The 21,441-nt window shown below is 34.3% G+C and overlaps 2 protein-coding genes across 3 annotated transcripts; both read left to right on the top strand.

Annotated features, from left to right (window-relative positions):
• Nucleotides 1–1,679: 1,679 nt before the first annotated feature.
• On the top strand, nucleotides 1,680–10,146 carry LOC145631087 (condensin-1 complex subunit CAP-D2-like). Its single transcript, XM_081683186.1, has 18 exons — nucleotides 1,680–1,842; nucleotides 1,930–2,297; nucleotides 2,749–2,909; nucleotides 2,987–4,175; nucleotides 4,299–4,490; nucleotides 4,871–5,521; nucleotides 5,656–5,832; nucleotides 6,076–6,143; nucleotides 6,231–6,453; nucleotides 6,526–6,625; nucleotides 6,766–6,881; nucleotides 6,963–7,020; nucleotides 7,354–7,505; nucleotides 7,586–7,787; nucleotides 9,139–9,198; nucleotides 9,304–9,390; nucleotides 9,511–9,607; nucleotides 9,934–10,146. Exons 1-18 carry the CDS (start codon nucleotides 1,710–1,712, stop codon nucleotides 9,935–9,937), a joined length of 4,038 nt encoding a protein of 1,345 aa, XP_081539312.1. The 5' UTR covers nucleotides 1,680–1,709; the 3' UTR covers nucleotides 9,938–10,146.
• A 2,142-nt stretch (nucleotides 10,147–12,288) lies between these two features.
• On the top strand, nucleotides 12,289–20,940 carry LOC145632316 (pyruvate kinase 1, cytosolic-like). Of its 2 annotated transcripts, XM_081684662.1 has the most exons (17): nucleotides 12,289–12,359; nucleotides 12,697–12,770; nucleotides 14,392–14,488; nucleotides 14,587–14,684; nucleotides 14,781–14,936; nucleotides 15,463–15,540; nucleotides 15,626–15,757; nucleotides 16,220–16,300; nucleotides 16,674–16,742; nucleotides 16,880–16,969; nucleotides 18,288–18,432; nucleotides 18,521–18,609; nucleotides 19,021–19,116; nucleotides 19,317–19,384; nucleotides 19,528–19,627; nucleotides 19,760–19,816; nucleotides 20,408–20,940. In XM_081684662.1, exons 2-17 carry the CDS (start codon nucleotides 12,702–12,704, stop codon nucleotides 20,558–20,560), a joined length of 1,578 nt encoding a protein of 525 aa, XP_081540788.1. In that variant the 5' UTR covers nucleotides 12,289–12,359; nucleotides 12,697–12,701; the 3' UTR covers nucleotides 20,561–20,940. The 2 variants fall into 2 exon arrangements, with proteins under 2 accessions (XP_081540788.1, XP_081540787.1); XM_081684661.1 differs by lacking the exon at nucleotides 12,289–12,359 and having other exon boundaries at nucleotides 12,382–12,770.
• The last annotated feature ends 501 nt before the right edge of the window (nucleotides 20,941–21,441 follow it).

The raw sequence follows: 21,441 nt of genomic DNA, 5'->3' as shown, positions 1-21,441 counted from the left end.
TCACTACCATAGTTAGTGTCTTCAATTCCCTTCAGCAACAATAGGGTCCCAATAAGCTATGATCTTTCTCGCGGCTGCAAACAGGACGAACCTTGAAGCATCTCTTGCTATTACCCCTTGACCCACCCAACCAGATTCATTAATCAAAGCATTACAAATGACTTTTACCACATCACTTGGCGGGGCTACCCACTTCTTAGGTTTCCATCACACGTTCATCATTTTAATTGTATTCTTACCTTTTTTTTTTTTTTTTTTTTTTTTTTTTTTTTTTTTTTTCCGCCAAGCCTCTAATCTCTTTTAATGATTACATTTTAATTTTAAATCTAAATAAAAATAATTACATTTATTTTACATACCTATACACTCAATGCAATTATTCCTATTTCTAAAATATTTACCTACTTTTAACACAAATACAAATATTCTTTTTTCAAAATTAATTTAATGTTTACTTGATAGACATAGCATCTATTCAATGCTTCTACTTTTATTTTATTTTTATTAACTATATAAAACCACCAAACTTGACCTTCTTTTGAAAACAGAGGTAGTAATAGAGATTAGAATTAAATATGGGTTTAGTTATTTCGGTATGAAGTTAGCTCGATATGCCACGAGCTCAAGTAGGCTTGTCAATGTATTTTAAGGCTACATATATATTTTTTTTTAATAGTAGATGTGATAGTCAGTTAGGTAGTATCCTCACTCATAGTTATTTAGCTATCAATGATATATATATATATATAAAAAAAAAAGATTAGATTTTTAAGAAATAAACTTTTTAAATTTTCTTGGTGTATTTACTTTAAAAATTAAGAGAATATTCACTAACCTTTCTTCAACATGAAAACCAAAACTAGTTTGAGGCTTTGAGCAACGTTGTAAACAACTTTATAAACAGCCCATTTAAGACTGAGATATGTTCTCTTCAGCTTAATTTCAATTCATTTCAGTTCCTAATTTCCTTCTGTCATAAACAATTCATTTCAATTTAGCCCAATTCAGTAAATCAAAACATGCCCTTAATATCATATTCCTAAGGTTTCGACATTAAATTCATTATCTTATGCTTTGTTAACTGTTACTCGTATATCACGAGTAATGAACTAGAACTTACCTGATATTGTGGTGCAAGTTAAACTAAGGTCTTGTTTGGTTCGCCTTAATTTTGCTTATCTGAACTTATTTGATCTGGACTGATGTGGTGTGGTTTGATTTGAATGTCGGATTTGACCAAACTTTGACCTTAAATATACGATAATCTATATGGAAAAAATATATCAAGTGGTCTTGTTAGATTCGTAATAATGTGATTTTATTAATATGCGAACTTCATAATTTTTTTCATTACGAAATTAAAGATATTTAGCGATAAAAAATTGCACATTAAACGATGATTTGATCTGAACTTATTTTTTCTGATCAGATCTAATCTGAATTTTTTTTTTTTTGAAAAAAGTAAAAATAAGGTGAACTAAATAAGCCTAATATTAAGAGTCAAATGTTTATTTCTTCTTTCAACTTTGATTCTTTGAATGATAAAGTACTCAAAGAGTTAAAGATCCAATAAACGTTAAATTCCCGCCCATTTGAATCCCCAAATAAATTCAAATTCAAACCCATCACTACTGAAACACATAACGGCACAAAAAAAAACAAGTTTCAGGAGCCTTTTCTCCATTTTCTCTCTCCTCCTCAACTCAACAATGGCTCCCATCTTCATCTTCCCCCCAAATCTCCACTCCCTCGAAGAAGAAAACGAACAAAATCATCTCTCCGTTCAAAACCCTACCAACATCGCCTCACTCCGTTCTTCCGATCTCGAAGAATTCGTCAAAGGTAATTTTCTCTCTCTCTAAAACCCCCAATTTCAAAACCCTAATTTCACATTTCACTCATGAAATTCCCTCAATTTTGCTGTTTCAGGCGTTTCGTTTGATCTATCAGATAAGGAGTTGTTCTGTATTGAAGATCAAGATGTTTTTGATCGAGTTTATTCTTTGGTGAAGGGTTTTTCTGCTCTTACTCCGCCGAGTAAGCTAACTATCGTCGAAAGTTTAAGGTCGAATTTCACTGTTCTTCTTCCGAATATCGATTTGCTATCTAGAGTGTCGCATTCTCCTCAGAATGATAATGATGAAGATGAAGATGGTGGTGGTGGTGGTGAGGATGGTTCTGTGGTGCACGATCGAATCGCTTCGCATCGAAATGCTTTCAAAATCTATACGTTCTTCCTTGTGCAAATTATTCATGCCGAGGAATCGAGTAATGCTTCTAGTAATAATACCTCCAAAGTAAGTCTTCTTATTCAGAATTTAGCTGTCTTTATTTGTGTAATTTAGCCTAATGTATGGATTTTGGTTAGTTTACGGATGCTAAATTTAATTGTTTATTCACTGTTTTCCGTAGATTGACCCTTTTTTGGTACTATAAACTTCGAAATCAAGTATTGAATTATAATCCCCCTTTCCTCTCTACTTTATGTCAAATCGTTGCAAATAATATGAAACGGATGTAGTATTCCATTGTGAAGTTTCTATTATTTCACATTTTAAAGACGGGACTTCACTTTGAAATGACGGGAGCCTGAGAATAGTCTCCATTGGATGTAGAGTGATCCACAATGTGAAGGAGCCAGGAGAACTAGCTCTCCTTTTGCGTCTGTGTTTGTTCGATTTCTTATGTTTAAGTCAGAAATATATGCTTCTCACCTGTTAAAGCAATATATTTTTTGTGTGGTTTTAGACAGCAGCTAGCAGCCGGAAGAAATTGCCAATTAATGCATGGAAGTGGGAAGGACAACGAGGGCGGATACTAACTTTGATTGCCAATTCACTTGAGATTAACCTATCGATGCTCTTTGGATCCTCAGATCCTGATGAGAATTACCTTTCGTTCATTGCAAAGTAAGTTGCTATTGAAACTTTTGTTGAACTTGGTTTTATCATATCTAATTAAACGATGACATTGTTCGATTTTTTAGGAATGCATTTCTCTTGTTTGAGAATCCTCTACTGCTGAAGGATTCTGATGCTAAAGATGCTTTGTGTCGCATTATTGGGAGTTGTGCTACCAAGTACCACTACTTGGCACAAATATCTGCCTCTATTATTCATTTGCTACACAAGTATGATTTTGTTGTCACTGCAATGGCTGATGCTGTGGCCGGGGCTGAAAAGAAGTATGCTGATGGAAGCTTGGCTACCTCTATTATTAGAGAAATTGGTAGGGCAAACCCAAAGAGTTTTGCCAAGGATACGGCTGGTGCAGAAAATATTGGGCGCTATCTTGTTGAGCTCTCTGAGAGATTGCCAAAGTTGGTGTCAACAAATATTGGCATTTTAGTCCCACATTTTGGTGGAGAATCTTATAAGATCAGGAATGCACTTGTAGGGGTGCTTGGAAAGTTGGTTTCTAAAGCTTTTAAAGACGACGAAGGTGAGGTGAGCTCAAAGTCAGTCCGGTTACGAACTAAGCAGGCTATGCTAGAAATTTTGCTAGAGCGATGTCGTGATGTTTCAGCCTATACTAGAAGCAGGGTGCTTCAAGTTTGGTCTGAATTGTGTGAAGAACATTCTGTTTCAATTGGTCTATGGAATGAGGTGGCCACAGTGGCTGCTGGGAGATTGGAAGACAAAAGTGCTATTGTCAGAAAATCTGCTTTGAATTTACTCATTATAATGCTGCAGCATAATCCATTTGGGCCTCAACTTCGTATATCATCGTTTGAAGCAACACTGAACAAATACAAGAGTAAGTTAAGTGCTCTTCAGCCAGAGGAGAATGAAAAAGCTGATACTGACGGAGTGCCATCTGATAAAGATGACTGTAATGGGGATGGTGATATTGATAATGTTAACGCTGAACCTAGATCTGATGAGCTGCCGAGTAGTGTAACAGATAGCTATTTGTCCCAAGTTGAAGAACAGACTGTTCTGAAAGACAATTCTGTTCCTGATGTTGGAAATGTGGAGCAGACCAGGGCTCTGGTTGCTTCTCTTGAGGCTGGCCTGAGTTTTTCGAAGTGTCTATCTGCTACGATGCCAACCCTTGTTCAACTAATGGCTTCATCCTCTGCAACAGATGTGGAGAACACTATACTCTTGCTCATGAGGTGTAGACAGTTTCAGATTGATGGATCAGAAGCCTGCCTTCGCAAGATGTTGCCTCTGGTACTTATTTGTCTTTTCACACCTCAACTGCTGCACATTCTATGTATGACTATGATTTACACTCGCAAGGTTATCTGTCTCATAATATACTAAGCGTCTTTGTTCTTGCTTTTTTTCCAATAGGTTTTTTCTCAGGACAAAGCCATATGTGAGGCTGTAGAGAATGCTTTCATCACCATTTATATTACAAAGAACTCTCTGGAAACTGCTAAGAATCTTCTAAATCTTGCGATAGATTCAAATATTGGAGATCTTGCGGCTTTGGAGTCCATAATGGGTGCTTTAGTGTATAAAGGGGATATATCTTCTGGAACGGTAAATAAATTTTTGTCTTCAAACTTTTATTTTTGTAATTTACTTGATGGCTATGTGAGTACAATTATTGTTGTAGAGAAAATCTATAGAGGTCTATTTTGAGCACATAATATGATGACTTAAAAGCTTGATGCTTCCTTTAATATACGGCATGTAAATATGACAACGTGATGGTAAGGTACATCCTTGGTTCTGCAACAAGCTACTTCACCTCTCTCACCCTCTATCTCTGCGTGGTTCAGAATTCATTCTAGCACGCTATAAATGTTTGCCAATAATGTTTTAATTTAGTATTATTCTCCTAGTTTTTTCTGATCCTCGTTTTTCTGTTTCCTCAATGGAATTATACTTTAAAAACTGTTTTTTTTCCCCCCCTCCAGATTTCTGCTTTGTGGGACTTCTTTTGCTTTAATTTACCAAGAACTACCGCGGAGCAGTGTCGTGGTGCCTTAACTGTTCTCTGTATGGCTGCAAAATCATCAAGCGAAATTCTAGGTTCTCACTTACAGGACATTGTTGATATTGGATTTGGCCGATGGGCAAAGGTGGATCCCTTGCTTGCAAGAACTGCTTGTCATACTCTTCAAAGGTTATCTGAAGAAGATAGGAAAAAGCTTCTGGCAAATAACGGGGGTCGAATCTTTGGTACATTAGAGAGTCTAGTAACTGGTTCTTGGCTTCCAGAAAACATCTGGTACAGCGCTGCTGATAAAGCAATAGGTGCAATATATACACTTCATCCAGCTCCAGATATTATTGCTGCCAGGATGGTAAAAAAATCTCAGACTTTTGTGTTCAATTTTGGTGATTCTGGTCCTTTGCAGCATGGTACGGAGAATGAAAATGGAACTGTTAATGCCCCCATCACTGTTCAAGCTGGAAAACTCAGTAGATTTTTGTTTGTTATAAGCCACGTTGCCATGCATCAGTTAATGTTTATAGAATCTTGTGTTAGAAAGATTCAGAAACAGAAGGCAAAGAAGGAGAGGGAGAATGTTGACGGTAGCGGTTTAACACCTGATGCTTCCAAGGTGACTTGGCTAGTTTTGCATATAAATAAATAACACTTGAAACTCATTTCTTTATGTCAAGCTGATGACATCTTGAATGTTCTTTGAAATGAATTAGTTTGCAAATTATTTAATGTTCTGCTGGTAATTTACAGGAGAGTGGTATAAATGCTGAATTAGGTGTTGCAGCCTCTGATGATGCAATACTTGACTCATTAGCTGACAAGGCAGAGAGAGAAATTGTAGCTGGTGGTTCAAATGAAAAGAACTTGCTAGGATACTGTGCACTTTTTCTTTCAAAGCTCTGCAGAAACTTAAGTTTGATGCAGAAGGCAAGCTCTTTATTTTTGTGGTCTGTTCTCAGAGCTAAAAATCTTCAAGTAAAAATAAAATAACACCCCAAATAGCAAAGAATTCTGAACAAAATTGTTTTGTTTAGATCTAGAAGATGTTGCTCTTCATTTTTTGTTCTTTGGCTCTTCATGGAATTAAAATACTGATGATTTGAAGTAGGAAAACTTAAGCCTTTCATGATCTTCATAATCATATATGTTTTGGTTTTCTGTTCTTTCTAGAATCCGGAGTTGCAAGCAGCTGCTATGCTTGCTCTGTGTCGTTTTATGATCGTCGATGCAGCTTTTTGGTGAGAATATTCCCTTTTCATTTCTCTTGGTGTAATTTATGACTGAGTTGACAGTTCTAAGTGAATTTTACTTTCAATGAAATCCAGTGAAACAAATCTCAGGTTACTGTTCACAGTTGTGGATAGTACATCATCAGAAACTGTCCGATCAAATTGCACCATAGCTCTTGGAGATTTGGCTGTCCGTTTTCCTAATTTACTTGAACCTTGGACTGAGCACATGTATGCCAGGTTGCGTGATCAGTCAGTTTCTGTCAGGAAAAATGCTGTTTTGGTGCTTTCACATCTTATCTTGAACGAGATGATGAAGGTATGGACGAGCAACTACTTGACTTACTTTCATATATCAAATTGATTCTGATAATGGCCAGTGTGTAATTAGGTCAAGGGCTACATATACGAAATGGCTGTGAGATTGGAGGATGAAGATGAAAGAATTGCAAACCTGGCCAAACTCTTCTTTACTGAGTTAGCAAAGAAAGGTACATACAAGTGATTACATGTGCACTAGGAAAAACTAATGAAATAGCTCAAATGTAGGTAATATTCTATATAATATCATGATCTGATCATAGCCTGAAAGGATTTTTTTTGTTTTTGTTTTTCTTTTTTCTATCCTCAGGATCAAATCCAATATATAATCTACTACCTGATATACTTGGCAAGCTTTCCCAACAGAATCTAAAGACAGAATCATTCTGCAACATTATGCAATTCTTGATTGCTTCCATTAAAAAGGTAAAAGATAACTCTTATTGAATCTTACATATTGATTATTTCTCTGAATCGTATTTTTATATTCTTCCTCGAATTCTCTAGGATAAACAAATGGAAGGCTTAATTGAGAAGCTTTGCAACCGCTTTAATGGGGTTACAGGTATGGTGTGAATACTGTTGGCTCATTCTGGTATCTTTATTTTACATATAGTCTTATAGCAAATTTGCAGATTGCAGTGTTGCACTGTCATTTCGTCAGTTGTTAATAATTAGAGCTTTGAGAGAAAGTTGAAAAGTTCTGCTATAAATGTTTTTGGTGAAGCTTAATGTTGTAGTTCTGTGCTTCTTACTAAATTGGAAAACTTCCTTGATTATTTTACTAAATTTGAATAAGTGCTTTTCAATTAAGCATTTTCCAAATAATCCCATTAGTGTTTGTTTTCTTTCAATTATTTTGCATCGTTTGGGTAAACATTTTTATTTTTTTTGGCAGATGGTAGTCACTTGGAATGCCTTGCATACTGCCTTTCTCAGTTGAACTTTACTGATAAGGGAATGAAAAAGCTTATAGAGTCCTTTAAGACATATGAACATGCATTATCTGAAGATTCTGTTCTGGGCCATTTCAGAAGCATAATTAACAAGGTAACATCATTGTTTAACCTTCATTTTCTGTGTTTCTATGTTTAACTAATGTCATGGTTACATTTTATCGTATAAACCAGGGGAAGAAATTTGCAAAACCAGAATTGAAATCATCTATTGACGAGTTTGAAGAAAAGCTCAACAAGTTTCATTTAGAGAAGAAGGAGCAGGAGGTCACAGCACGAAATGCAAAAGCCCACAAAGACAGAATTGACAACTTTGAAAGCCTTGCAGTTGCTAGTAAGGCCAAACAAGAAAATGAAGATGTTTCTGTAACTGAAGGTAGATGTTTCCATATATACTCCATGCTTTTCTGTTTGTGCCTGTTGAAATCTGCTGTAATGCTGCTCATTATGTTCAATATGAGACGTATTTGGCTATGTTTACGCTGATATGAACACAAGCTTTCCTATACAATAAAATTGCCGTTGCCAACAACATAAGAGATGACTGTGATGAAACATTGTGCTTATGTGGTTATAACTTATAAGCAATGGTTTCATGCCTTACTTATGTTGTTCAGAACCATATGGCACAGCAAATCTGTTACCATCTTAGGTGTATCTTTCTTTTGTTCCCATAATTTATATTGGAATGCTTGCTTAATTCTTTTCTGAGGAGCAAAGATCACAGGGATATTGGACTTGGGTTTGTTGTTTTATAACTGTAACCTCTTTATTAAAAAGGGTTAGAAGGAATGGGGATGGGTAGGTTCCATTTCTTATCTCCTAGTAAAACAATATCTTTCTAATGTAGTAATGTTCAAAAGTTTTGGAAAACTTCCTTTCCCCCTCCTCCTTTTCCCTCCCATCCCCTTTCCTTTATGTTTTATAAACATCACAACTAAAGACTGTGTAAAAGGACACTGTATAAATTGATGGCCAGTTATCTCTCTGTATTAATTGTTATGTATGGTGTCAACTCAACTATCTTGGATGTCAACAAGGGTGGGTGTTGAGGCCAAAAATGGATGCAACCTTACCCTTGTTTAATTCTAAGGGCTTGTTTGAGTCAGGCGTAACGAGTTAAGGGAATTTTTGGAGACTATATAAAGAAAATGGAGATGGGTGGGAGGTGGAGGTGGTGGTAGATGGATTAGGTAGTGATTTTGTAAGGTGGAGGGATGGATGGAGGAATTACTACATTCATTGACAGTCATAGTTCCTCATACCCCCCAAGATAAATTGCCTTTAAAATGAGGGTATAATCTCCCTTCCATCCCTCTTTACACCATGACTGCCTCAGTCCATGATTCCATCTACGGATCTGGCAGCCCCTGAACCCTATATTAAACTGCCTAGCAATAACATGACTATTTGCTCAAATGCCATCTTACTGGGGACAAATAATAGTCTTTTCAAGGAAGGAAGTTGAGGAATGTCCTTGATTATAGAATGCTTAAGTAAGTTAGAAACTGCAAAACTTATGGTCTGTTGATGTTTGTGATCTGTACATACACAACTTCCCCCCTCTCCCTGGAAAGTCAAATAAAGGTAATTATCACAAGTAATTTACCTGAATTTATCCACCTAGATCTTTGTTTGTTTTACTATCTTGCATGCTTTTACTGCTTTATACATGTCCCTACTTGGTGTTGTTCTCTAACATTTCTTTTTTCTTGTATATGGAACAGATGATGAGGTCATTAACCCTTCTACAGGGCCCTGTTCTAATGATGTTACAACAAACACTGATGGACTAGAAGAAGTTTGTTCCTCTGCTGCCAGTGAAGCAACAAAAACAAAGGCTTCTGCAGGACCACTTTTGAATGATGTTGTAACACCAGATGCTAATGGACTAGATGAAGATTGTTCCGCTATTACCAGTGAAGCAACAGAGGCAGAGGATAGTGGTGAAGTACTGTCTCCAATAGTTAATCAAAGAGGTATATCTCTATAGGGTTATAGGATTGAATATTAAATCATTTCTGGCAGCAACAGTTTTTCTCTAAACTGCCGGCTACACTGTGTATTTCATACAAGTTTAACAGTTTTGTTATGTTCAGATGTGTCGAATTCTAGAGCTCGTAAATCAAAGTCAAAAGATCAGAAGGTTTTAAGCAACGCATCAGTTAGGACTAGGAGCACAAGATCAAAGCAAAGGTAACCTATTCATCTTAATGCAGATGTATGTTTCTTTTGCCTTGCCCTTGGACAGTTGGATGCTGTTTAAGTATAGTGATTGAGAAGAATTTTCTGTTCCTCTTCTAGTATGTGCTATTACTTCATATTTCTTTCTGTTTGTCTTTCATATTGCTAATCAAATTTGTAAAATACCATTAATGAGTTTATGACTTGAGAACCTGAAGAAACACATCCAGTTGCCTGTTTTTTCTAATCTTAGAAACTAGTGATTGTGTCGAATTACATCTTACACAAGGATTTATGACGGGCATCTTAAAATGAACTTTTAAACTATGTTTCTGCAGGTGAGGAAGCAGATGATTTACTGTCTAACTTGCTGACGACTAATTGAAAACCTCTTTTGGCTAATAGAAGGAAGAGGCCCTGCATATGTCTATCTGCTGCTGTTGGCTTGTATTTTTTTGTTGTAAATAGTTCATTTGCAAGTAAGTTGTAACAATCTAAGATGATTGAGGTTGGAGACTTGGAGATCTCCACTAGTCCATATTCAATATAAGGGGTGAAATAGGGGACTAAAATGCAAGGGGGGGAAATAATTTTTTTGTATAATGTATGTGTACAATGAAATGTAATCCAAATATCAATACTACTTGGGCAAATTCTCATATTTGGAACACGTTCTTATGGGATGTTTTCGCGTCACATAACCTTTTGTGGAAGATATACATTAAATTATGATGCACATGCAATATTTGAAACTTAAATGTATATATATATAATAAAAAATAAAAAAAAATAAAAAAAATAGAAAAAATGCATACAGATCTAATGATCTTCCTAATTCATGGATGGACCGTAAAAAAAGAAATGAAAAATACATAAAATAAAATCTCCTTTCTATATACTATCTCCGGTCCAATTTACTCGCAACAAAGGGGTATTATTTGTGAGACATAAAATATTCCTTTGTTGCGAGTAAATTGGACCGGAGGTGGTAGTTTACGTTTACCATATGTAATGAATATCTAGGGCCAAAATTCATTAAGATATGTCAAGTACTATCAATCTATCATGGCATGTAATGTTAGTTTAAACAAATTTATATCTAATTGAGTAACTATAAACATAAATTCACACAAAATATTCACTATTTCTTCAAAAAAAAAAAAAAAAAAAAAGAGAATATTTGTTGCCTATATAATATTATAATGTTCATTTTATACGCATGTAATTCATTTACTCGCAGGATATGAAGGAGGTATGTATATGTGAAAACAAATATTTACTATACTTTATGACATTCATATTACTCTATTTAACCACTAAAGTCATACTATATGGATATGAAATAAGTGTGGTGTAGAAATTGTGAAATTTTATCCATTTATCATCTCTAACTTTGAGTTTCCAAAGAAATTTGGTGCATTAATTAAAACAAACGCATAATTTTCATCTTTGAAAGATAAAACATTAAACTTATTAAAATGCCTTTTAAAAACTCTATCACTAAAACCATAATTAGATATCATAACTTTGTCATTACAAAAAGTACCTTAATAAAATAATAATGATTACGTGAGATATAATTATGATGAATGTTGTACTACAATGTTGACTAGGATAAAATATGAACAAAAAATTACAATATCAAGTTGTTCTTTGATGTCATTAATCTCATTATATAGTGTTAGTTAAATTCACCGAAGTAGTTGTTAACTAATGAATGACATAATAGAGAGAAAGACAATGATAGAGAGAAAGACAATGGAGGGTACATATTGTGTTGTTTGGCTACAAGTGTCCCATTGAGTTGCTTGTTGAGTTGTTATTAATTCAATGACAAGATTGGCCTTTCATTTCACTCAAAGTCTTAAAAAAGGATTATTAAGCATATTAATATTATCCTTTGTTTTGTTTAAATAGTGGAATGATATCTACTTATAAAAGGATTATGAAGCATATTAATTAATTAATTAATTAATTATTTTATTTATTTATTTTTTTAAGAATCAAGCCATTTCAACATCTAGTTAATTTTCTATGGATTAAATTTAAACACCATCATTTTTAAAAAAAAAAAAAAAAAGTTAAGATGAAGGGGGCCCTATTGAGTGGTCCGAGTCGAAACCCCTCATGGGATAAACCCGGCTTAGGTTAGCGAGCTATACAATTTAGAAGAGTGGGAAGAAGGTCATGAAATTCTATCCCCTAAATTGTAACGAATGGGGATTGAACTTCTAACCCTCAAGGTTGGAAGATACTCTTCTAAATTGTCACTAATGAGTGCTTTCTTTTTCACTACTAGACTAAGGTTAGTTTGGTAAACAATATCAACTGTATAAACACACACAAAACGGCAAAAGAAAAAGACTATACCGAACAAGCTCAATAATATACAAGAGAAGAGTACCAAAAGAAAAAGAAAATTACCAAAATACCACTTATCTTTAGACTGCTATCAAACTATTCGACACATACCCCGATTTAACACACAACTACTTAAAATTCAATCATATTTCAATACAATGTACGTTTGTGGTCCTATTATAAATTTTCTGAAACGAATATCAAAATCAAAGATGCAAAATCAAACTTATATCATCAGAAAATGATAAATGATAAATGATAAGTTCATGTCGGTCATGTAGCTGGTTTTGTCGTTTAAGTGGGTATGCTATGCGTTTATGCCCCTTGCCTTACACGAGCTTGCTCATGTGCTAAAAGGAAGAACCACTCACTAGAGTCACTACAAATTAGGAGGTCTATTTTCGTAATTTCACATTTTTATTGTTTTTCCACCTACTAAAAATGTGTTTTTATTGGAATTTATTGGAATTTGGATCTCACTATTTTTAGATATTTGGAAATTATTTTCTTCATTTTCAGACAACTTTCCATATTTATAGTAGCACACTGCTAGTGAGTGAGTCAAATCTTTTTAGTACAGCACCCAATTTCAACTAATTAAACCCAGATTTTACAAAAAAAAATCTTGATTAAACCCAGATTTAGGAAAACAATTCTGACTTTAGTTTTGGTTTAAACCCAGATTTTGAAAAATTCTTGATTTTTTTTTTAAAACTGTAGAATTTAAAAAAAAAATCCAGAAAAAATGCAGGGTGGTCAAATGATGCTTGAAGAGCCTGTTCGTCTCTCCTCTGTTCTTACTCCCACTAAATCGGTACTACTTTGAATTTCATCTTTTAATACTCTTGAATAAATATTGTATGTAAATGTATAATTAATTAATTATGTGGTTATTTTGCTGCACTTGAGTTGGGTATGTTTGTTGAGATGTGTAATATCTGCAATCTGTATTATTCCCTCTATTTTCTTGATCTACCCACTTATGGTAGATTCTTGTTTTTATTAAAGTTTGATAAAAGTAGATGAATATAATAAAAGATGATGAATTTATGAAAAAGTAAGGGAAAATGTGTAAATATTGTAGGATGAGAAAAGAGAAAAGTTGATGATAAGAGAAAAGTTGTAAGCTTTTAACAGTTTTAAGTGTTAGCTTCATTTCATTTGCACCTATAAAGAATAAAATAATTCTATTGTGAGCAAATAATCAGAGTAATAACAATGTTATTGTTAAAAAAAATCATTGAAATATAAGTGTTAGAGGACCAACTCAACCAAAAGCTTAAGCTGATGGTTGAGGCCCAGGAATATGTTTTATACTCTATCAATAAGTAATAATTTTAATTTCTTTTGTCCCTTAGTTTGAGTGGAGTAATTTTGGCAATTGAATCATAATGTGTCAGTGAAAGTGACTGTTTTTACAATTTTAGAATATGTGATTATTTGGGTTAATGGCTGAGGCTGTAATCTCTTCAAATCATTTTTGGTGAATTGATGAACCAAACTTAGGGCCTGTTCTCTTACGTTGAAATTCAGTTTAGCTCAGCTCAGTTCAGTTCAGCTCCTAATTTTCTTCTCTTATAAAATATTCATCTCAGCTCAGTTCCAGTTCAGTCAATGAGAACAGGCCCTTAATATTGCTGAAGTTAATTTAGACCTGTAATTTGTTAGAAATCTTACACTGTAGTTGTTTTTGGTGTTAAGAAAATATTGATTTACACTTCACTTTGACTTTAAGGTCCTTCTCCTGTCAATCTTGTATGATTGATGTATTTTGTATGGAAAGTGCTTAATTGGATTATTTATGATGTTGGAACAATTGTGCCTGCTCCATTGATAACTACTGCATTTTTTTTAAAAGAATAGAATTACGAATTTGTAGGAGAGTTCTTGGATGATAGTCTGGATTTACTTGTTTATCAAATTTTAATTCTGACATAAGTTAGGAATAGTGCCTGCTCTATTTTTAATACGATGTGCCAAAACATCATCAACTGGTGGTCTCCATGGAAAAGTTATTCAACTGATCGAAGTCAAAAGCTAACCTGTATAATTGTCCAGATGTCTGTTTCAACTTTTCCTGATCTCCATTCTCCAGACCCTATTCTCACAGCCTTACAGGGAACGAGGGGCGGGCCTGAGGGATTTGGGAGGCCTAAAAATGGTTAATGATGCCGATCAATGTCAGTCATTATTACTTTTGTTTCTAATGTTTTTCTACTGTTAAGTTTCCATCATTCCGTGAGATTCTTGATCGCTTAACAGGAGGGTAAAACGTTGGTGAATATGCTTCTAACAAGATTTTATGCAGTAGTTTATGCTCCATCAATCTGTTATTTTTCTTAATTCTTGTATGCTTGATGCTCTCTTAATTATTCTCATCTCAAGCAATGAATAGAAATGTATTATCTAATGATCTCCAATAAATTTGTGTGCAGGATTTTTCTCCATCGTTGACAAAAATTATGGTGACTTTAGGACCAAAGTCACGTTCTGTCGAGACTATTGAGGCTTGTCTAAACGCAGGAATGTCAGGTAAAGTTTGATGTGGTATATCTGTATGCTTCAAACATGTTAGCTGAGCATATTTGTAAAGGTAGTTCTGCTTACCATCTTCTTTTCTATACCTGCAGTTGCACGATTTGACTTCTCTTGCTTTGACTCTGATTACCACCAAGAGACTATTGACAATTTGAGGGCTGGTACTAGAAAAGCTAATAAGCTGTGTGCTGTAAGTTAATCTTCAATTGTAGTTCATGATACTGGATAGATATACTTGGCTAAGTGATTTTCGTACAGGAATGACACTCAAAAAAACGCCTTGTAGGTTATGCTAGATACCGTGGGTCCTGAAATCCTAGTTTCTAATAAAACTGGTAATCCTATTGAGCTGAAAGCTGATAATTTTGTGACGATCACTCCGGATACCACTAAAGAGCCATCATCAGAAGTTTTGCCAATCAACTATGTGGGATTTGCAAAGGTATGGCATTTTTTATTTCCTCGGCTGTGCATAAGTTTCCATGAGGCAATTCCCTTTGCTGTAATTAACAATTTAAATAGCTACCAGATGCTCCTGTATCCTATGTAAGATTTGCACTCTTTCATAATTGCCTATGTTATCAATATAGCTGTTCTCATCTTCTGTTTCTTTTGGAATATCATTTCAAGAACAAATTTTCCCCTGAAAGGGTGCTTTTTTTTTTTTTTTTTTATTTAATTTTAATTTTTAAAATTTCTTTATTATTATTATTATTATTATTATTATTATTATTATTATTATTATTATTATTATTTTTATTTTTTATTTTTTATTTTTTTAGCATCAAAGATTAATTTAAGAAAATGATGAGGCTATTACAGTGCCTGTATGAATATTGCCGACCGGATGCCTTTTGTGTACTAAATGGATCTGAAGTTCTGAACGAATGTATTAAACCTATCAGGCTATCACAATAGCTGCTGCTTCTGTTTCTAAACGATCTCTGAACAGTTTTCTCTGATTGCAGGAAGTGAAGAAAGGTGATACTGTTTTTCTTGGGCAATATCTCTTCACGGGAAGTGAAACCTCATCCGTATGGCTAGAGGTGAACACTGCATCCAGGCATTCTTTTGATTCTTTCTCTAATGCATTCCTTATAATTTTCTTCGGTATCTTTATTATTTTATTAGGTATCAGAGACAAAGGGTGCAGACATCATCTGTCAAATCAAAAATAGTGCAACATTGACAGGATTAAACTTCAACTTGCACATTTCGGGTGTTCAGGCCGATTCATCTACTCTGACTGATATCGATAAACAGGTAATCATCTCTTTTCATGAATGCTTACATTGAGCTCACCTTTATCCCAGTTGCGGAGCTAGCAATATTAATGTGTAGGTTCGTATGTGGATTCATTTCCACCATTGTTGTCTTTGTTGAGGTACAGAAGTATGATTTTTATTGAAGAAGGGATTTACTCCTAGTAACATCGTTGTATTCTGCCCCTATCTCATCCTCAAACTTATTTACACGACATATCCTCAAGGATCAATATTTAATGTGCATTTTATGTTAAGTTGAGTCAATTTTGCATACACTTTCTGAAAAGTTGAAGGATCAAGCTTGTTGCCTGTTTTTATTTTCGTCAGAAACTAATTTGGCTGGAATGTCACTCTTTGTCACTCTGTGTGTTGCTTTCACTTCATGAGTTCTTGTGGACATTTTTTTTTAAATATGCTATTTCTATTGCTTTAATTCATTGGGATATTGTTGTTATAACAGATTATTTCCACTTGGGGCTCTCACAATAAGGTTGATATTATTTCCTTGCACTATACCCGCCATGCGGATGATGTCCGAGAGGTCAGTTTCTTTTTCAGTTCTCTACTGCTGTGTTTTATTGATTACTCTCCCTGTGTCTCATATTGTCATCTTTCATAGTGATGGTGAATTTTGAGATGCTGACTTGAGCAAAAAACGTTTAATTGTTAGGGATCACTAATAAAAGGCATGTCTTAAAAACTGAAAAATAGTGATATATAGGAGATGCAGTAAATATATAAGCCGAGATATGCTCATACACTTTTTATGTTTAAGATCCCATTTAGGAAGGATCTAAGTGTTTTCTTAGAATCCCCCCCCCCCCTCTTTTTTGCTGATGTAATCTAGAAGCACCTTGTTAACAATATAATGGGTCCTCGTCATCCTTATATTCTTCTGCCTGTCTCTCTGTTAGGTCAGAGCATTCCTTGCAGCTCATAATCTTCAAGAGACCCAAATATATGCTAAAGTTGAAACAGTAGAGGTGAGCTTCTATGAACTGTATGCAATGACCATTCAGAAGGATCGATAATGTTTTGATCTTGTCTGTGATTAAATATATAAATCTAATCCTTCAGTAGTTTAGCCCTATTTATTTTTCTTATGTGCAATTTTTTACAGGGATTGAAGCATTTTGATGAGATCCTGAAAGAATCAGATGGTGTGATCCTTGCTCGGGGAAATTTAGGAGTTGACCTTCCTCCAGAGAAGGTCAGCTTATTTTTCTCTGTGCTATTAAAAAAATAAATAAGTTCTGGTTTACTTGTGTACCTTTTCCCTGAAACTTGCTTATCTGAGCTAGTTAGAACTTATCAAAACTTATTATAACATGCTGTTGTGAATTGAACTTGAGTTAACCTTGTTTGGAACTTATCTGGACTTTTTATGTTAGGGTGAGCAGAACATGACCTAGTGGTCAAATCTTCCATGAGAACTTTAATTTGTTTGCTTAGCTGGGATAGAGAAAAGGGTAAAATGAATAAACGATCTAAGCTAGTATAGAGAACTTTCATTTTTACATGTGATTCAAAAGAATTGTAAGCTGCACAAATGAGTGCATAATTAGCTTGATCATGCGTATATATGTATCAGAATGGTAAGAATAAATTTGATTTTTAGCCTCACTCACTCTAACACAGAAGAATGTAAAATGATAAAGATAATATTAAAAGGAATTGCTAATTAATTTGGGGAGATCGGCAAGATATTGCAATAATCAGGGTGAGAATCACCAAAACACGTGCAATCCCATCTCCAACTTTTGAGAGGTTGGCACTGTCTCAAGCTCCGTCAATTACAACTTCTCTAAATAATCCTCTACTGATCAATTCTTCTCCTTTCATGAAAACCTTCTGCCTTGCACAATACTCAAGGGCCTAACGAGCTACAAAAATGCCACTACTTCCCCTATAATCTTTCCACCCCTCTGCTGGGTGATTACATTCTTCCCTTTATCCTTCATTCTTGAACATTTTAGCATTAAAGCAGGTCTATTCTGCTCAAAAATATCAAATCTTTTGTTTTTTCAATATACTCTCACCGTCCTTGTCTACTTGCCCAGTAGTGATTTGCACAAGATTTATGTAAGTGAAAAAGTAGAGAGAAAAATATGGGTGGATAAGTGTGGGACCCAACTCAAGAGATAAAGTAGAGAGAGAGTTTTCTAAAATGAAAATGGGGCAAATAAATTGGGAGACCCCATTAAAATAAATGAAACAAGCAAAAAGGGATGGAGGGAGCCTTGCGATTCTGTTGTATATAAATTGCCATTCTTTGTTTTTCTTTCTCCTTTGCTTGAAAATCAATCACCTCAGGCATTACTTTCTCCTTTGTTTCCCTCTCCTTTTCTTGGAAGCCAAATAAGTTGAATTTAAGTATATCCTGATGGTACATCTTAAGTTTCCTAGTTGTGTCTGTCACTTTTGTACAACTGCATATTTTATGGGGTGGATTTCATACGTTATAGAAAGGATTTGTTCCTCAGTTTACTTTGATAAATACTAATTAATGCTCGGGTTTTTTTCTCTAGGTTTTTTTGTTTCAAAAATCTGCTGCATATAGGTGTAACATGGCTGGGAAGCCTCTTATTATCACAAGAGTAGTGGATAGTATGTTCGGAAATCTGAGACCAACTCGAGCAGAAGCAACAGATGTTGCCAATGCTGTGTTAGATGGTTTGTAAACTCTTCTTGTTTAAAGCTATTTCCTGATCATAATTACTTCAGAAGATTCATTTTTTTGTTTTCTGGGTTTTATCTACAGGTGCTGATGGCATTTTGTTAGGAGGAGAGACTTTTGGTGGCTTGTATCCAATTGAAGCTATAAAAACTGTTAGGAAAATTTGTTCTGAAGTGAGTTTTCTATCAACTAAAACTGTTAGGTTTCATAGTTTCTTTTTCAAGGGTTCACGAAAAGCAGGAATTGAGCTACCCCTCTATGAAAAGCAAGCAAATAATGACTACTAAGTACAACATTTTTACTTAGGCCCTATACTCTTCACTTTATTTAAATAAAATTCAGTTCAGTAAAAAATAAGATTTAATCAGTAAAAATCAGTAACTTTAAAGAAGAAAAAATTAATAGAAAATCAGTATAATTAATTTTTAATCAGTAATAATTTAAGCTAAGCGATAAATAATTAGCAGAAATAAGGTGAAGAGAATAGGGCTTTACTATTATTTCAGTCCACTGTTATAAAAAGCTGAAAAATTACTGACTAATCCATGATGATGGCTATTGACTTGGGATGCTGCTTCGTGTAGGCTGAATATGTATACAACCAAGAATTAAATTTCAAGCGTATTGTCAACTACGCTGGAGAACCTCTGTCTCATGCTGAATCTGTTGCTTCTTCAGCGGTACTATCTCTGGCCACTCTATTTATTACAAGTCACTTGTGCTTTATATTAGATGCATATGCAATAACTATGGATATAATGTATTCACTAGTCAGTAATGAAGTTTCAACCTTCTCTCCTTGATCAGTAATCTATTGGTCACTTAAGTTTTCTGAATATCTAATGGTAAAAATAACATATTGAGGCTACCCATTATATAGGTACGGGTTGCTATCAAAGTCCATGCAGCTATGATTGCTGTGTTCACCTCATCTGGGGCAGCAGCAAGGTGTATTTTCATTTTATGATATTGAAAGTTTTGTAGTTGCCTGCTTTTTTTTATTACTATCATTATATTTTGTTATAAATTTCTGATGACGATACATTTTTAGCTCAATTTAATCTCTTTTTTTTTTTTTTTTCTTTGAATAGGTTGATTTCTAAATATAGACCATCTATTCCTATCTTTGCAATTGTCACTCCTCTTGTGAAGTCAAATACTATAAAATGGAGTGTCACTGGTTCAATGCAGGTAGCATTTCTTCTCATAGATCATATGCACTAGACTCTACTCCTTATCTTTTTTGGCCGTTTTATCAGGGTAATTATTCATCATTTTGCTTCCTGTCTTCCTGATTCCTAAATGTTTATTTTCGTTGTTCAGGCACGACAGTTGCTTGGTGTACGTGGAGTTTTTCCTCTCCTAGCAAGCGCTGAAGCTGTAAGAAATTTTCAACTTATCTTTTTTTTTTTGATAAAGAATTTTCAACTTATCTCTTTCCAAGTAATTGTATAAAATCATTTCTCAAAAGTAAAAAATATACAGTAGTATATTTGTGAATGGATGTCATCAATACTCTATGTTGGACTCTGATAATATGTGGAAATAGAGTGGCAACTGAAGTTAGCTAGATAAGATCGAAGTTTGAAGTTTGATCTCATCACATTCTATAATCTTCTTCTAGTTTTTATGCATTAAACTCTGCGGCTTGCGGCTTATTGTGCAGAAGCATATAAAATAGTGAAAAAATAGGACTTGAATCCAAGGAATTTTTCTGAATATTCTGATAATTTTGGTCTTTAAATTGTTCAAAAACTTAAATAGTTGCTCATATGTTTCATATGTTGTTTCTCATAAGCTATTTGTTATGTTATCTCTAAAAATCTTGTCAGTATAACAATTTTGTTAGACCTCAGTTTTTTGGTTTTTTTTTCCTAGTATTTTGTCTGACCTAAGTTGATTTATAGACAATTAGACATATTAACTAATTTTTTTTCCATTGGTATATGCTTTGTATGTTATTTTCTCCAGGCCAACATAGGGGTTGTCAATGCAGAGTCAGTGATGAAGCTCGTTTTTCATCACGGCAAAACCATGGGACTACTGAGACCCAAGGATAAAGTGGTTGTCTTTCAGAAGATTGGGGATTCGTCAGTTGTTGAGATTGTCGAGTTTGATGACTAATAGCTACAGCCTTATGCCGCGCTGTTCTTAGATTTCAGTTTTCATCTCGTGACTGCTTGGGTTGTTCATTAGACAAACTACAACCCAAGCATTTGAATTTAAATTTTAAGGTTGATAGCTTGTGCTTTGACATTCAAGTATAAGGATAATCAAGCTTAGATAGTTAGGAAAAGAACGTGTTTGTTTAAAATGTAAAGCTACCACATTGTTTAGCTTATATATATTTGTGTTCTTTTCACAATCAATAATAAGGAGTTGGTATCTTTTGCTGCTGTTTGCTGTTTGCTGTGCTGTTTGTTCTAGTTGGTCTGTGTTGGTGTAATATTTTCGGAGCTTATTTATAATTTTATTGTAACGAAATAATTTTTGCTATTCTTAAATTATTTTTACGGATTAAAAACATATACCTACCTATTTCCTAGTATATTGATGGGATGAATTGTTTATTTTGTCATATTCTCGGCACTTCATGTAAAAATAATGGTGTTGACTAGGATGTGAATGAAACAATTTGTGGTGTAGATGCATAATGAGACTTTTGTTGGGATTTTCAAATGTGCTAATCATAGGAGTGAATGATTGCTTTTGTTAATTTTAGTGAAAGTTTGATCAGACCTCTAGATTGAGTTGTACTTTTTATGCATTGTTTTAGAGAAGCAAATTGATGCATGGTTGCCTCACAAAGTCCTTGAGAAAGCAATAAATCAAGATCACACTTGTTTTCGTTTTTAGATACTCGCAACTCTTGCGTTTGCAAGTGATTTTAAGGTATGTTCTCTTCAGCTTAATTTTAGTTAAGCTCAGCTTTAATTAGTTTAGTTCAATTCAATTCAGTTCAAATCCTAATTTCATTTTCTCATAAACAATTCATTTTAGCTCTA

Source organism: Chenopodium album, chromosome 5, assembly GCF_948465745.1.
Source record: "Chenopodium album chromosome 5, dcCheAlbu1.1, whole genome shotgun sequence".
Taxonomy (NCBI): domain Eukaryota; kingdom Viridiplantae; phylum Streptophyta; class Magnoliopsida; order Caryophyllales; family Amaranthaceae; genus Chenopodium; species Chenopodium album.
This window is presented reverse-complemented; position numbering and strand designations above follow the sequence as displayed.